Source organism: Meleagris gallopavo, chromosome 7 (genome assembly GCF_905368555.1).
Source record: "Meleagris gallopavo chromosome 7, MGAL_WU_HG_1.1, whole genome shotgun sequence".
Taxonomy (NCBI): domain Eukaryota; kingdom Metazoa; phylum Chordata; class Aves; order Galliformes; family Phasianidae; genus Meleagris; species Meleagris gallopavo.
The window spans coordinates 25,997,482-26,015,349 of NC_139410.1; the positions used below are offsets into that span (position 1 = coordinate 25,997,482).

General features: G+C 39.8%; 1 protein-coding gene across 4 annotated transcripts in view; it reads left to right on the forward strand.

The window, feature by feature from the left end:
• The window catches only part of SLC49A4 (solute carrier family 49 member 4), a 64,214-nt gene extending 47,002 nt beyond the window's left edge, over positions 1 to 17,212 (forward strand). The window contains exons 8-10 of one of the 4 annotated variants that reach the window (XM_085228327.1): positions 7,106 to 7,288; positions 10,226 to 10,361; positions 12,837 to 17,212. In XM_085228327.1, coding sequence (XP_085084453.1) covers positions 7,106 to 7,288; positions 10,226 to 10,341 — 299 coding nt within the window. In that variant the 3' untranslated portion in view covers positions 10,342 to 10,361; positions 12,837 to 17,212. Of the gene's footprint in view, positions 1 to 7,105; positions 7,289 to 10,225; positions 12,165 to 12,836 lie in introns of those variants that run through there. The other 3 variants (XM_085228328.1, XM_085228326.1, XM_085228325.1) reach the window with 3 other exon arrangements.
• Positions 17,213 to 17,868: the final 656 nt, after the last annotated feature.

The window sequence follows — 17,868 nt, forward strand, 5'->3', positions numbered from 1 at the left end:
TGGGGAGGTTTGTATAAGCTTTTTCTGCTAAAGTTTGTATAAAATAGTGTAATGTGCCTATTTATTTTAGATCCTCATACACGAAAAAGCAGTGGCATATCTTTATGAAATATAGTGTTATGGATGAAAACACATAAGCTATTTAAGCTAATTTATGGAACTTCATGCTAGATTATTCCTCAACATAATGATGCGCTATGATGATGACCTGTGCGTTCCGCAGTAATTGGGGAAAATGGTACATTTGAATTGATTCTGATGAGCTTCTTTCTTGTGGTTTTTTTTTTTTTGTTGTTTTTTTTTCTTCGTCTTTTAATTAAAAATTGAGATGTAGAGTATATCAGCCAAAATATTAGAGATCTACTGCAGGCCATTGTCTGCTTGGTTTGTGAAGTGGCTTGAGATAGCTGCCTAGGATAGAAGTCATTCTACATACCTGGTGGACCAGTGTTGACAGTGGCCTTCCAGGTAGTTGTCCTCTGAGTGTGTTTCTGTGGTTGGAAGCTGGGCAAAACAAAACACATCACAATAGAGTTTTTTGTTTGTCTGTACATTTTTTTGGTTGTTTGTAGTAAAATTTGTGTAGTAAAATCTGAGGTAGAGCAAGCAGGGTTCAGAGCTGACTGTTGAGAAAACTTGTGCGTGTATCTTTGTTCTTGCAAGGATACTTTGCCTTCCAACGTGCTAGCTTCCATTTTGTGAGGGGTTCCCTCTCTCTCTGATTCTCCCTCTGATGTTGTTCTCTTGAACAGGTTGGTGTTTGCCCTATAAAATCGCAAGCATTGCCATGTTCAGCAGTATCTGCAGACTCCTGAAATGCCCGGATGACCTGGTAGAATGCTGGTGCATTTTAATGATAGGCCACTGGGTGTGATGAGGAAGCACGATACCTCATGGGCGTCTTTATACTGGTCAAGGTGTTAGTGAGGGCTTCACTGTAGAGATAAAGGCAGGTTCATCTCAGCTGATAGCTGATTGATCTACAGGTAATGTTTGCATCCATAGGTGGGCCTTGCCAGTGATTTCACCAAGTCCAAAAATAGTGTTTTCCTTTAGTAGGTAGATATTGCATAGCACATGTACTTATTCCCCTTTCTGAAAACCCTTTTCCCGTTCTCTCATCTGGTCACCAGACTATTTACTTACCTATCTATGTTTGCAGGCAGGCAGGCTTTTGAAATGCTGAAACAAAAAGAGAGTTTGGCTGATTATTCATCTGAAAAGAAGGGGAAGGAAATAGCTAATGACTTTTTTTTTTCCCCCAAAAACAAACAAAAAACCTCTTTTAATCAATATACTTTGTAGCACTTGCAGTAATGTCTAATTTAAAGACTGGAGGAGGAATTGTATTTGAGAAAACAGTCACAGCGAAGAGTTTCATCCTGCACTTGTTTGTATAACACACTCCTAATTCCTTATAAATAGGCACAACATCATCTAAAGATCTGCTATAAAAATGTAATTACTTAGAATGGAGACCTTTAATGTAGATATTAAAAATCAATGACTGCTTTGTGTTTCCTTTAAATTATACTGTTTAACATTGTTTGTATTGTTTAATACGTGCACTGCTTTGCATTATCATGAAGAGTTTTTCCTCCTGCCACAGGGTGAGACAAGTTTTATCTCAGTTGCTGACTTCTTAATATATCTCCCAAAGACTTTAGGGAAGTTGTATTTGGAGTCTTGTGTATGAGCCATAGCAGACCCATAACTGCCAGTGTGGAGAAAAAGAAAGCAAGGCAGTAATAACAATGCCATCATAGCTGCTATATCTTCTATCGCAAACACCTCTCATCAGCTAATCATAGCTCTTAAAAATCCTTCATTCTGAAATTAGTTTTTGTTTCAAGCAAGACTGAATTTTCTTTTAAGAAATTTTGGTGTATATTATTTGCATTTTTTAGCTAGCTTTATATAGACATTGGGTATTAAAATAGTTTTCTCCGTTGAATTCCCAATGCAGCTGCTGATCTCTCTTTCTCTGTGCCAAGCCCATTGTTAGTTTGCTTTGTACTGAACTTCATTATGTGAATTTGTGTTCAAAGGGAGGCTTTGACCCCAAATAATTGTGTAACGCATTGTAATGCCAGTTTCAGTATCTTGTCACTTTGTGTAGCTGGTAGTATCTCTGGATACAAATGCCAGCATTTTCTAAAAATTGATATGCAGTGCTGGTTGCTTGCAGCTCAGATGGAATGTTTTCAGCCTAGCATATCAAGAATATTCTAATATTTATGAGCACATTCAGCAGAATTCTGCTTTACAAAATCTTTACTGGTGCTGCTTGGCAGATACTCTGAATACTGTGGCAACTCTGCGAGTTGATTACTGTATTTAGGTTAAGCAGTCTAAGCATTATTTTTCAGGTTCAGCAGATTGAACATTATAAACACATCTGTCTCCCCATCCTCATCTGCAAAGCACAGTATTGAAAAAGAGGAATATTACTTATGTAATACTGATTGTTTCATTATTTGAGTTTAATTTATTTACTGTAAACAAGACATACTAAGCCATGCTGCCTCAAAGGATAAAATAGGCCTGAAAACATGGAAACTGAGGTTTGTTTTTTATTTCTAGCTTCAGCATTCGCCTGTTGCTTATGGCTCTGAGTAGGTCTCTAGGTAGGTCTTATTACTTCCCCTCCTGTTGTACTTTTCCAACTCCTAAGTTTGCAGTAATGACCTTTGTATTCCTGATGGGGGGGTGATGATCACTCACCAATTTTTTCTGTTTTTGTTTTTATAAAGCAAATACTCTGCTTTCCAAGTGAGTTCTACTTGCTTTTCTCTTGGGAAGTATATTGAACAAATGCAATTTGATCAAATTTTTGTTTACTTTTATAGCTATATCATGAGATAAGAATTTGATCAACACATGCTGGAATAGAGATTTATGCAATGAGACATATTGATGTTATAAATACTGAGTATAGAGACATCCTTCTACTGGTTTTGTTTGTTTGTTTTTTTCTTTTTGTTCATTGTTCCTATAAGTGATTTATAGTAAAAATTGCTGTCTTACCTTGGGGCAGTCACATTTCTCATGGAAAAAATTGAAGGCAACTTCTTCAATGACTGCTCTTAACGTTGCCAGTAGCAAGGATTAAGTTACAGAGAAGAACGGACTTGAGGGAGTTTGATAGGAACTAACTTTGAGTTGTTTAGCTCACTTGTGAAAATACTGAAGTCCACAAAGTATTCATCCACATAAGGCATTATCCTTTCATTTTGGCATTTGGGATGCTATTATAACCAACAATAACAAAATGCCCTGGATCTCTGTAGGCTTCATTTAAATGTATGCTATGCCCATGAGGAATGTTAAGTTGTATTTACTTTCCTGTTTATTTATATGAAGTTTGTGCAAGTCTTATCTCAGTTTGTCTGAGAACTATTGCAAAATGTACAGTATTCAAGAGTTCTGTCAAAGGACTTTGGAAGAAAATGCTTCTTTGTACTCAATACTGCACTAGTGTCTGCATTTCTCCAGTAAATGTATCTGTGAAATACTTTTTTAAAAAAATGAAATGGTAATATTTCTTACTGTTCATTGGAGATCATCCAAGTTTGTATGTGCCAACAGAACAATAAGAACTATTTAGACTGGTGGAGATCTTTCCATTAATTTAATTTAGTTTTGGATTGGGCTTTGCAGTTGTAGATTAGTAGTGATGGTATATTTTAAAATGAAATTTGTGGATGTGTTTCAGAACATCCTGGGAAGTTGTGGGAATTTGAATGTCTGAGAGAGAAATGCAAGACACCTTCTGCTGTGTTGCGAGCTCATCCAGGAACAAACAAGTGGACACTGTCACTTAAATCCTTTCCTCATTCTAACTCCTAATTTACTTGTTTCTAGTATGAAGCTCTTACCACAGCGTTTAGCTGGGAGGAAATAGTCTGTTTCTGGGATACAGAAATTTATCTTCCTGTAGCTAACAACTTGTGGTAGAGAGGAAGCTGAAATGGAGCCTGCTTACTTACAACTTTCTCCTTTTTGTGATAACCCATTGTGGCAACATGAATCCCAAATCACTGCCTCACTTCATCTAACAAGTAACATCTGTAGTGACATTATCATGACTCACTTTGTTCCTTGCTTTCTTCCTGGTATTGCACCTCAAGCAGGAATATTGCATGGCTGAAAGACATTGGAGGCTCCTCCCAGGGTAGCTCCAGGCCAGTTCTTCTAAAGCAGCTGTGCTTTGGGTGGGCATGTTGCTTTTCCTGCTCTGCTTTGCAGTGGTTAGTGTGTGAAATAGCTACCCAGATCTTTAAAATGTGACATTAATGGAAGTAGCTTAAAGAAACCCAGACGAGTTCAGTTATTCATGGATGCCCACAGCTGCCACTCTCTCAGGTGCACATTTTGCACATAGCTTCACAGGCAGTTAATTCCTTTTCTTAAAGGAAAAGCAGGCTTTTTCATACTAATAGCGTGACACAGTTCCCCAGAGGATGCTTCTGTCCAAGCATGTGCTTACTACTTGTTTGTCTTTGATAGAATTTAAAACATAATACTAGCTTCTTGGCAAATGATTTTTTATATTTATTAATTTTTTTAAGTTGTCAGCACTTTCATATCCTTATATTCATTTCCATTGACTGTCATTGAGATTGCCTTAATCACAAAAACATTTCCTGTAACTTCAGCAGCTGTTCTCCTACAGTATAAAATCCTGGTAGTTATGTTCATTCGGTGCAAGGTCACTGCAGTAGGAAGGAAATGGTCACCATTAATAGGTGGTATTCTCCTTGCTACGGTGCCTTGTTGCCCTTGAGCAGGAATGTTAGGTGTGAGCTACTTAGTTTGTGAAGGAAATGTCTGGAGATCCCCACAGTTTGGAGGCATGCAGTCTCCCTGGTCTGACTTCTGGGGTTTGAGGGAGAGCATGAGTCATGCTGCAGAGATGCTGTGAGCAGCCCCGCTTCTTCTGGTGCTCATTGTAACAGCCAGCAGTTTCATGACTATTTCCACTGTTTGATGTTAGAATATGGAATTCCTCTTTGCAATTACCTGGGGGTTTTTTTGTTTGTTTGTTTTTGTTTTTGTTTTTGGAAAAGTACCGGATGTTTTCTAGAAGTTGCAAATAGTTATCTATGGATATCTTTAATTGAAGGTAACAAGTAGCAGATGTTCATTTGTCTTCAGAGATTCCTTGCATTTCACTGCTGCGTTGGTTTCTCAAGCCAACACGAATTTCCAATAGCTGAGTTCCACGTTCAGATTTGCTGTGTACATCTGAAAGCAGTTACAGAGCAATAGAGCAATATGCACTAACACCCTCTTATTGGAGGTTAACACAAGTTGTCTTTTTATTTTATTTTTTTTTAACTTGCGACTCAGAACATTCTGGTATGTTTGGGGGAAAAAGAGAAAGCAGAGTAGCCAGCAGTCCTTCCTGAAGTTATACCATCTATATCACCTTGCTGGCTGAGTCTTCTGTCTTCATTTTCTTGTCCGGGCAAATCCTCTGTAGTGAAAGCATTATGTCTCTGCGCCTTGCAAGCAAACCACATCAAATGAAGGATCTGATAGATAACCCTTTCTGCTGTATCTTTTAATGCCTTGATCTCTTTTCCATGATTCTTCATATTTTAACAAATTGTGATTTAAGGCTTTTTTTAAACTGGAAGTGTCCTGCTTCCTAACAGCTTTGCAGTTGGAAGACTGAACAGTGCTTAACAAGATGAAGCAGAGATTTTTCAGTTCTCTTCTTTCTAAGACAGAAGAAAGCAAAATTAAACAGAAAATGCATTGTCTACTTTATATAAACATAGATATCTGTACTGGGGAGGAGAAAAGAACCTAAGAATTTAGTAGCAAACTTGAATGAGAAGATGCTATAAAAAGTTTTTCTATGACTTAATGCTTTTGCATCTGGAAAAAAAAATACTCTTTACGTTATCTTGTCATTTTGATGGAAACTTGAGAAATTGATTTCCTCACCTATATGCCTTCTAATTGTTTCCTTATACCTTAGAATCATGGAATTGTAGGATGGTTTTTATTGGAAGGGACCTTTTAAGATCATTTATTTCCAATCCCATGCTATAGGCAGGGACAACTCCCTCTAGACCAGGTTGCTCACAGCCCCATCCAGCCTGGCCTTGAATGCTTCCAGGGAGGGGACATCCAAAGCCCCACTGGGCAACCTGTTTCAATGTCTCACCAACCATTTAGTCTAAATCTATCCTCTTACTCTTTCCATCTACCCTCTACCTTACACCTTCTGTTTTCTTCACTGGTAACTCGGATCAGGCTGCTGGTCCAGATGTCATCTTGTTTCCTAGACAGAACTTAGCAAACTTATTTCAATTTCTGAATTCAGTATTAAATTCTTCTGAGATTTTTTATTTTTCAGAAGTAAAGTATTTGGCAGTGTTGGAAATCATAGAGCAAAATATCTGAAAGCACTGAAGAAACATCTGTATTCTTCTGTTATTCATCCAAGACAAATAAGCTGTACAGTGGTGAAAAATCTGCCTTATCAAATACATCCCATTCCTTCTAAGCAGTGGGTGCCCTTCATTTCCTATTGAAGCCAAATGGGATTCATCATGTTGCCACTCAGGCTTTGATGAATACTAATGTCTTGTTACCTGCTAAATCATTAGTATTTATTGGTAAAATGGAAGCAAAATTAGTCCTGACCTTTAGAGCTAAGTCAAAAGGTTAATCTGTGTCCATTTCCAACTCAGAGCAGTAATTGCTCCCTTCTCTAATTGTACATACGACAATAGTTACTGTTCATTTCAGAGATAAATCAAACTGTAGGTGATGGTTTGCATTCATAATTCTGTGCTTATTGCTTCTTACAAACAAATTCTGAGTCACAGAATGTCTCTTCACAGGTTCTGTTTAAAGCATCCATAATTAAAAAATAACAATTAAAAAACCTCTTAAAAAAAAAAAAAAAACAACCACAATGCATACTTTCAACCTAAAACTAGTGGGATGTGATATAATTTGTAATACACAAAGGATAAAAAAAAAAAGTTTGTGTTTTTGGTTGCTCAGATATTACTGTTCATGACAACTCCGTATATGGGGAAAAACACCAGTGTGAAACTAATAGCTGTTTTTGTTTCTCTTACAGCCACACTGTACACATCCTGTATTTTGTTGGGCATATTTCTCAACAGCAGCATACCAATATTCTTTGAGCTCTTTGTGGAAACAGTCTACCCTGTTCCAGAAGGAATTACCTGTGGAGTTGTCACCTTTTTGAGTAATGTGTTTATGGGAGTGCTTTTGTTTTTCCTCACGTTTTACCACACAGGTAAGAAATATGAGTTACTTTGAAAATGTAATTCCCCGTGAAGACATACCCTTGTCAGTAAGGAGAGGAATTTGCATACACAACTTCTGTTAATAATCAAATGCATGAATCCCCTTTAGTAGCAAGGGGAAAGAACTTGAATTGTTCTTTTCTACATGCATGTTAATAAAAACAAAATGCTTTTTTTTGTAAGATGTATGGAGACATGTTCCACTTGAAATTTGCTGTAACCAGAACCCATCAAGATGCACAGTCGTCATATTTTTATAAATTGTTATTTAGATTTTTATGGATAAATATTCCTTTAGATAATCCAGTGGCCCAGTGAGGCAGAACGGTGTCTTGTTTGATATTTTCATCAGCATCTTCAGGTTTTCTCATCTCAAGAGTATTATTTGCTTCCTCATAATTCATAATCAGACTTCACACTTGCTGTTTAATAGACTATAATAAATTCTTATTACTCTCCTATGACAAGATGAGCTGCTTAGTGAATGAGGGAAGGGCTGTGGATGTTGTTTACTTGGACTTCAGCAATACATCTGATGCTGTTTCCAACTAGCTTTCTCCTGGAGATACTGGCGTGGATGGCTTGGATGGATGAGCTTCTTAAAATGTTTTGTTTTGTAACTGAGAAGGGACTGGTAAATTTCAGAATGAAATGTGTTTGAAATTATGAAGGTTACAGTGCAGGGCTACTTTTCAACATGGCTTGTATATCTTTCTGACAAGTAATTATATGTAGGTTAATGATTACATTCTGAATTATGTTCTGTGAACAAAAATTGAGAAAGAAGTGTGAAAAAAAGTCTACTGAACTGCAGTGTTGTAAAAAGTAGATTCTATCCACACCAGCCTCAGTGGCACGATGTTTACTCCTTACATCTTAAAGAATGCTTTTATGATTAATATTAATTGGTGTGAACTCTGTTCACATATATTGTTTCCAACATTTAAACCTGAGCTGAAAAGATGGTGCAGAATATTCTGAGGATATTTTCAACATTTTTCAGAGTAAGGTGTTCAGAACTGCTTAAAAACCAAGGAATTGGGACACAATCTCTTGTAATATTTGCATAGACTTAACTTCCTCTGACTGAAGAATTGTGCTAGAGTGAATTTATTCCCTCAGGAGCAGGGTATTTCAGGCCATTTTGTTCTTTAACAGGTAAACCTGAAATTAGTGTATCCACACACTTGGAATCTTTTCCCTATTTCTCCAAAGGAGAGGAAAAAAAGTTATCTGTGCTCAAGATGATCCATTCTCAGTGATGCAGTAACAGTAATGATCAAAATTACAGATGTTTGTGATCGCTGGAGGCAGTCAATGCTGGTGGATGCTATTGGCTCCTTTGATAAAGGAAAAATCCTTTAGAATTTAGATAATGATCTTAAATACTTGTCTTCCCTTTGAATCAAATACATCTTCTAATGACATCTAAGAAGCTTTTGGGTAAACCAGAACTCAGTCAAATTTATCTTGTTTGCTCCTTGCTTTTAAGCCAAATAATCTTTCAGTAGTTTAAATTTTTATTTCTATTTCTTCTCATACTGCGACGTTGCAAAGGCTGTGAAAGAATCGAGCAATGGAAACTTTCCAGTGCATTGAAGATTTTGGACCAGCTAATTTGGTTGAGAAGGGAAATTCTGACCTTTCAGAAACCTCAGCCTAATTTCTAGTGCTGTGCTCTGAGGCCAAAAGCCTCGGCTTCTGGATGTGGTTTCCTACAGGGAATTCCAAGTGAGAACCACAGAGAAATCAGCCTTTAGCTTTGTGTCATCCATATGTTAGCATGAAGCTCCAATGCTGTACCAAATTCTGTGTTGTAAAAGACATGAAGGGTTCAAGAGGAAAATGTGGTCTTTCAGGTTATGCAAGTTCAAGTATGTTTAACCTAATTAAGGAAGAGTATTGCTTCTCCCAGAAAATAGTAGCATAGCTTTTACCTGTGAACAATATTGTCTACTCCAAGCCTAGGAATATTTTATTAAGGTTTTGATTGCCTCACCAAATCTGTAAGAGTTCTGAGGAGAGGGTGTTGTTGGTTGTTGCTGGTTTTGAGAGCTTGGTTTCCCTGGCTTTGACTCTTGTCCTTTGCACTGGTTAATATAAACTGTGCTTTCTCTTTTAGCAATGTAAATTTTAGGTTTATGAAAGTAGCAGTGCTGAAGTCTTGATTATGATTAATTCAGACTCAGGGAGAGCTTAACTTCTGTAAACGTGAATAAACAATTTCAAAAAGAATAAAAGTATTTTTAGTAATATTTCAGTATAACATTTACAGATTTTAAAGAAAAGAGTCATACGCTTACTTCTAAATGACACTGCTAAATAGTAGTAAAATATCAGGCAATAGGATTTCTTGAATGTGTAATGTATGTTTTTAGGAGCAGAATGTTGCAACTAACAGCTAAGAAGAGCCTTCTGAGCAGCAGTTAGTGCAACTAGTTTTAAATTGCATTGACTGCACTGCTCACAAGGTTTATCTTTTGGAATCAGTTTTCCCTCCTTAGCCCACGTAGCAGGTTTGATTCAAAATCAAATTCTACTGCTTCTTATGCTTTTAATTTATTTTAGTTTTCAATCTATAGGAATCAAAGAACTAATGAGTAGAGTGTTCAGAAGTGGTTTATTCTCCATTAGCAAGAATAGATTTTTTTTTTTTCCCCTCCTTCTGCATTGACAGGCTGGTAAGAAGCATTAACATTAGCTGAAGGCATTGGTTTTATATATATGTATGTAGAAGTCCATGGAGGAGTCCCATAGACCATGCTAACCATCTATTGATTGTGAAGCTGTCAAGATTTTATTAAGAACGCAGCAATTTCCTTCAAACCCACCAGCCATGTTTCTAACTGACAACATTAGAAGTCTTAGTAGCTTTAAACACGGAGCATGTTCAATAACTAAGATTGGTTCTGCCTTCTGCTTTCCAGAGTTCTCCTGGTTCAACTGGTGCCTCCCAGGATCGTGTCTGCTCAGCCTGCTCCTCATCCTGTGCTTCCGGGAATCCTACGACAGACTCTATCTCGACGTCGTTGTCTCTGTTTGATAACACAGGACTGCTGACAGGTTGGAAGAGACTGAATTGATTTTTGCAGTCTGCATATCTGCCTGGATTTGCACAACTGGCCAGAGGGGGGGGGGGGGGGGAATACAAGATATAATTGTGGCTTTATTAGTGATGGTGAGGACAGGATGTTTCTTACATTCAAACCCACTCAATTTGCATTCATTACAGGCAGATGAACGTGCAACTTGAGTGGTCATAAAGATGCCTGAAGTGCACAAGAAAAATATATCTGATGTACAGGTTCCAGTGTCTGACCTGGGTTTCTCTATCTGAAGGCTGTTCGTTCATGTAGCAGTGAGGTGTGTGTGTGTGTGTGTGTGTGTGTGAGCCAACTCAAGGTTGTATGCACTGGGATACCGGTAACTTTTGAGTCTTCTATCAGAATAGGAACAGTGAATAATCTCAAAAAAAAAAAAAAAAAAAAAAAAAAAAAAAAAAAAAAAAAAAGGGAGAGGACAAAAAAGAGGAAAAATCTTTTTTTTTTTTTTAAAGATCTGTCTTTTAAATCGCCAGTCATTTATATACCGTGTCCATTAAACAGTTAAGCTAAAATAATTTGGTGCTGTACACTACATTTACATTCTAATAAAGTGATTTCTGATATAAGACACTGGTACCAGGGCTTTTAGCCATACTAAATAGCAAAACAGTCCTTGCAACGTTGCTAGGTGTGTGTTTGTCACTCAGGTGCATGTATAATCTGAATGATAGCTGTAGCTGCCACTGAAACCTGACTTGCACAACAGTTGCCTCTGAAATACCACCATGGTTCTGTGTGGGCACACAACATCTGTGGTATCTCAGAAGTTTACTGTAGAGTCATTTTTTGGTAAATTTTGCAGTTTTAAAGGCCACCACTGTTTCACCTCTTCATGCTCCATCTCCAGTACTGCCTTTTGTTCTTTTGTACTGTGAAGACCTGTTCACACCGCTAAGTACTGTTGGTGTGGATGTGGATTTGAGTCCTGGTCCTTCTCTTCTGATACTCTTAAGGTATGCATGTTTTTTTAGGATTAGTTTACAATTGAGGGTGCCTAAGCAATATTGTTTGTTAATCCAAGTCTTTAAAATCACAGTTTCCTAAAATACGTTTATAGTTTGCTGGGGCACCTTGATCGCGAAATGACAATGAGAAATATCTCGTGAGTTCTGGCATAACACGGGAAACATAATGCCAGCTCTTTTTATCAGAACTAATTTCTGGTCGTTGTGGCCCTTACTTGAACGTAAATATTGAAGACACTTGGAATAGTTTTTTAACTCAATTTTAAACTTGCTAATAATTTCTTAATTCTATTCTTATATCTCAGTTCATCATCATTTACAATATTCCCTGTATGTGTGTGCTGTGCTTTGTGTTAGGTGTGCGAATGTGTCTGCATGTTTTTATCTATGTATACACAAATATAACTTATATATATCTTATACATATCTTTATATATATAAATATATATATGAGTTGTATAAAGGTATGTGTTTACATAGGTTTATTTTAAGTATTCCTGTCTCTGGATGGTAGGTATGCCACTATTTGTAGCTAAACCAGTCACTGCCGTGAATGAAAATACATACATGGGCTGTCTGTGACATGAATTTTCTTTTCATGGGGTGAATGACTTCCTACTGTAGCTGTTTTATAATACGGAGCGCATGCACGTCTTGGAGGAGGTTGGTGTGCAGAGTTCTGTGTCAATAGAAGTTTGAATCAAACGCCCTTTGCTCCTACGTGGGGCTCTTCTTTGTCTTTCTTGAGTGATACAGACTCTGTAAATTCACTCAAATAAAACCTGATCTGAGCACTACCTTTCAGATATGTATCCATTCATTCTCTTCTCATTTAGCAAAGAGGATACACCATTAATACCTTCAACTCAGGAGTGTATTTGTGCAGCAAAATAAAGCATGCTGTTTCATGGCAGCTGCTTTTATGTTTTTTGAGCGATGGATGTATTTACTGCAGTAAGTAACAGAAAATTGACTTAGCTCATTGCCTGTACCGACTGCTAAATGATCTTTTTTCCCCCTTGCAAGTGGCTCTTTGTGACAATGGAGCTAACCTGTGTAGAGATAACTTAATCAATCTAGCCATCATATTCAGAACCACCAGCATCATCCTTTTGCTGTTTTTCAGATGGCTGGTATTAACTGCCCTACTTCTGTTTACTACATTTCAGTGCCTGGAATGGTTTCAGTATCCAGTAGCTGCTGCTACCTATTGTCTTCTGAAAACTAGGATTGCTTGCCAAGAATTTGATTAGAGTTGCATTGTCATGGCAGAATTGGTGCATTCGTGGATGGCTCTTCAGAGTTCTGCTTCTGCAATTTACTGTAGCTATATTAAGATGAAAATTGTACCATTCAGGCACTGTCCCAAGTGACAGAGGTTTCTAATCTTTTTGCAGTCCAGACTATTTTGAGATGGAGAAGCACCTGAGGCAGTGTTCAGACTCTAACTTCTTCCTCTTCTGTTCCAGAAAGCAGTGAACAATTCAAAATATTTGTCAGTGCTGCCAGATCCAGACTCTGTTACTGTCAGGGAGACTGAAGATCTTGTTTGAAACCTTGTTGAGTGTTCTGATTTGCTGCAAATTGCTCACTGTTCTCCTGAACTTTGGTAGAGTTTGTGCATCTGTCCTGGGCACTGTAATGTGTGGTCTTAATTACAGCCCTCAGTACCTCAACACAGAAAACTGAACTGCTGCCCAGAGCTGAGCAGTGCAAGAAAACTGTGGTGGAGACCTGTGCTGTGCCTGCAGGCCTCAGCCTGAATTCCCAGAACATCTCATGGATTGAAATCTGATGAAAATTGAGTGAACGCCAAAGGTACCCAAGTGACTTCAAGTTGATGAGGACCCTGTATTCCAGACAAGCAATCTTCAGGTGCTGTGCTTTTATTAGACTAGCAAGTCTGGCTTGGAACAGGAGGTGGGGACTGTGAATGTGCTTGCTGAGGTGTCTGATGGTCACCAACAATGGTAAGTCAGGACCAGCATCCTCCTGCGGTGGAGCAGTCCATTTTGTGTTAGTAACCCAACTGAAGCTTTGGGATTATTTCTTGGATAACATTTGCTTCTCTTAATGGCCCAGAAGAGCAATTTTATCCAGCAGTGCAGAGCCCCCTAAAATACAAATAACTGTGGACATTTTATTTTGAAAATGCTGGGAAGGAGCACAGCGGTCATTCTCTTTTCTTTAACAGATCTTCATTTCAAGTAGTTGTACTCTGGTCTGCTTCTTGTGTTTCTGTTTGCCTTACTAATAACTCTTAATTCGGTTCTGCTGGCTTTTTTATAGCTAGCTTTCATACTGCTAATGGGTTTAGTAGGAGCTGGCTCTGTTTATACTGCTGTTTACTGTCTCTTTGCTGTTTTTTACCCAATTTCCTTTTGAATCCATTGCTTTGCTGAGTTCCCTCCTGCTCCCCCGTGTTGGTGGCAGTGCAGGGACTGTGGTGAAGAGCTTCCATGCTCCCAGCTCCTGCACTTGAGAAATCAAACAGGGCTTATGTGTGATATGGATTTAGGTTCACAGCGTCTGCTGAGTTATTCCAAACCATCTGATGGATCAGGAGTTGTGGAAGCAGGGCATCTTCATCTTCATGGGTTGGAAAATCCCATGCTGTGTCTGTAGCTCTGAGGGGACAGGCTGATGCATGTAATGTGGGAGGGAGGGGTTTCTGTAGGGCCTTTCAGCACTGCAGTACCGTGTGGGTCGATCAAATCCCCGTAGAACATCAAGTTTCGTGCTGAGAGAGATATTAATCTCTGGCTTATCCTATAGTAATGCATTGCCTAGACACTAATACAAATAAACTGGATTGGTATTCATATATTGTCTGTTACTGGGAAGGGAAGTGCTGTTCTGTGTGAGGATTGACTGGAATATGAGCAGGGATTATGTGGTGAGCACAGTGGATTTAGCTGTCCTGCACTGCTCTGACAGCAGATTTTTAATTGTTAATCCTCATTTCTTACTTTAGATCACGTTCAAGTGTTAATTAGCATCTGAAGGGGAAAAAAAAAAAACAAAACAACAAAAGCACTCAGGTGGGGTTTATTTCATTAGATTTTCTTTGTCGTTGTAATTATGGATTTTGGTAATAATATGGCAAGATTTGGCTACACATGTATGGGTCTTGTATCAAGTATATGGATTTGGTGGTAGTGTTGCTGTTCCCAATGTTCTTAAAGCACCAGGCTACGGCACATGCTCCTGACTGGATGCATGTGGGGCTGTGGTTGTTCCTGCTGTGAAGTTGGTGTCGGAGGCAGCTGAGAGTCTGTTTGCTTCATCAGGGAGCATCACTTCAGGGCATGGAGCTGGGTTCCCTGAGAGGCAGCAGACGCGGTGAAAATCAGATGTTGTCAATCTGCTTGTAATTTTTACAGTTTGTCTTTCAATGCAGATGAAACTAATAAATAGAGGAGGAAATGTAGCTTGGCCCAAAGTTTTGACAAGCAGCAAAAAGCAAATATTTGCACAGATGCGCTGGCTGCTGCCTTCCATTTGGATCCTGGTATGTTAGAAGCATCACGTGCTCAACTGAGTGGTTTGTTGGGCTTGGTCGGGGAGGTCAGTGGGAGAAAGGGATGTGCTGGATGGGCTGCCCTGAGCCCTGGGGCCTTCCGTCCTGAGCTGCACTCCTGCTGTGACCCACTTGACTGCAGTTGGCATGCGTTTTACTTCCATAATTTTTTACAATGAGTTAATATAACTTCGTTTTAGGGCAAATTCTACTTTTTGTATGTGATATTCTGATGTGATATACTTTTTATTTTGCAGAAAATTATGTTTAAACCACCATATACCTGTCAGCGTAACATGCCCTCTGTATTGTTTAACACTGGAATCTGGCCGTGATGTGCGTGTCACTTTACATACTGCTTGTTGCACATTAAAGAAGTCACTCAGCTGTGCTGCCATCAGTGTTCATTAATTCATATGGCACCCCGAGGGAATCGCTTATTTCTGCTATAAAATCAATGAAAACTACTGAAGGTACCGCTGCACAGTGGAGCATCCTCAGTGTGAAGGGCTGAGCCCCATCCCTGGGGGCAGAGAGCACCTTCTGGTTCTGGTTTCCTGTCTCAAGAGGCTGGGAGCCGTCTGGTTTGCTATTTTGGAAGGGCCACCCTTCATCATCCCTTTGCTCGTGTTTATTCTTCACCTGATTGAAACAGACCCAACTGGGATCCATGTTTATGTTCTAGGACTGGCTCTTCAATAACATCCCAGCCACGGACAAGTTTAAAATAGCATCACCTCCTCTCAGTGTCGGGAAGAGCTCGGGAAGCCCTGGTAGTGGGGAGGAGCTGGGCCCAGCTATTCTTAGCAGCAACCTCTTTCCAGCCTATATATGGGAGCTGGAGGCCACACTGCTCCCAGGCGCGTTTATTGCTGCGATGCTGCAGCAATCTGTGCTGGAGGGATCAGGGCCAGGGTGTGGCTCAGACCTGTGAGCTGGCAAACCGTCTCTGCTTGGCCTTGCTCAGGGAGATGCTTTGCCCGCTTTCTATTTAATCTTTGCAGCCATTGGCATCTGCCACGTGGCTGCCCCACAACACGAGGAGGCCCCAGTCCAAGTGAAGCCAACAGCAATATGAGCATGTAAATGGGGTGCAGCAAAAAGAGAATTTCCGTGAAGAGCCCTATGAAAAATTTGTGGTTGCTAAGAAATGTTGAAAGCAGAAAACAATAACGTGGCTGCTGCCAGAGCAATAAGAGCACATCAGTGCTTTGCCTCTCATGCGCAGCGCTTGCTTGTGACAGTAAATTAAGTACTGCAGAGATGGGGATGATTTTCTCCGTGGCCACTGATGCTTCACATCACAGAAATATCAAACGGTGCTGCTGGAGGTGGTTCATTACCCGGTGCAGGGAAGTGGAGCACTCTGCAGTTCCCCCAGCAGTGGGCAATGGCTGCAGGCTCTGTGGTTCTCCCCACGTCTGATGACTGGAGGAGGGCACTGCTTGTCCTCACTTCAGTGCTGGGAGTGAGGTGAGGTGGTTGTGGTGGGGCTTTGGTGTTTGGAAGTGGAGTGGGGCAGTTCTGAAAGCTGCCTTGCTGTGATTAGCCTGAAGCTTGGCTGCTAAGCAGAGTGCAGTGACAATTCCACACGAGTGAAGTTCTATGAATGAACTAAAGAAAACAAGTCAAAATGCATTTCAGCTGTTAGCAAAACAGCATTTCTAATGACTCTCCAAAGCCTTTGGTAATTGAGCTGTGTGTTTGAGAGTGTGCAGTCTTGCACGTACACTGGAGAGGGAGAAGCCCTGGGAACTGTGCAGGAAGGAGCTTGTGGGCTGGGGCCTCTGACCAGAAGCTTGGGATGGACAACATGGGAGCCCCTGAAGGATCCCATAGACCTGTACGCACTGTGAGTGTCATTACAGACCTCTTGGACTGCCATAGCTGTCCCCACAGGAAGCAGAGACAGGACTGGGGGGCCTCTTCTGTGGAGGACATCAGGTTGGTCCAGCATAATTTGTTATTGATAATGTCATTTGATGCTAACACACCTTTACTCACCCACTTTGTAGTGGTTACAAAGCACCCAGCAGTGTTCTCTGATGGGGGGAGGAAAAAAAAAAACAAAACAAAACAAAAAAACAGCAAAAGGGATTCATGCAGAGGGATGGGGTGTGTGGGGGGGTGATCTTCTGCCCCCAGGGCATTTCTGGCAGGGTGCTTGGAGGGCACGTAGAAATGGAGTGCACTGAGCCTTCTGTTTTCTCCTTTGTTGGTGTTCTTTGTGCTCAGCCCAAGCAGCCCTGTGCTGGGACATCCTACAGCTGCTGCTCCAAGCAAAGCCTCTGCACTGAATGTGGAGCACCCCTGCTTCCTACACTGGTAAGACCTTGAAAAGTAAACTGGTGCAGCTGGGATGTGGAGTGAAGGTGGGAGAGCAAACTGTGCCAGGGCTGCAAGTGAAGCTGTTATGTTAATGAATCAAATTAGCACCTAGGAAAAAATGTTGCGGTAGACAGATTTCAAGGAAATTGGAAGTGGGCTCCGACGTGCTGCTTTGCTCTAATTGTGTGCAGAGATGTCTCGATACAAAACAAAACCATTCAGAAGTGCCCCCTCTGTGTTTTGGTGCAAAGTAACTGGATAAAAAAAATCAATCATCTTATTCACAGCAAGTTTATTTTTACTGATCTTGTGCCTCTCAATTACTTTTTAATGGTCTGCATTGAAAAGAAATTCCTGTATGCACACTTGAGAACATGAAAACACCCAAATGATAGCTTATGATTTAGTTGGATTAAAGTATTATGTATGCAGGTGCAGCACGTTTCAGGTTATTAGTAATCCAATCTATTTTTTACGACATTATGGTGTAATTTTCTGTATAAAACTTCAATATAAGTCTCGAGCTGCATCGGAACATAAACTAAAATGTTCCTGACTCTGTCACTTTTCATGGTCTTTACTTTGATTAATAAATGCAAGCGGAGCTATAACATCCCGCAGTGAGAGGCCATGATCATCCTTCAATCAGAGCG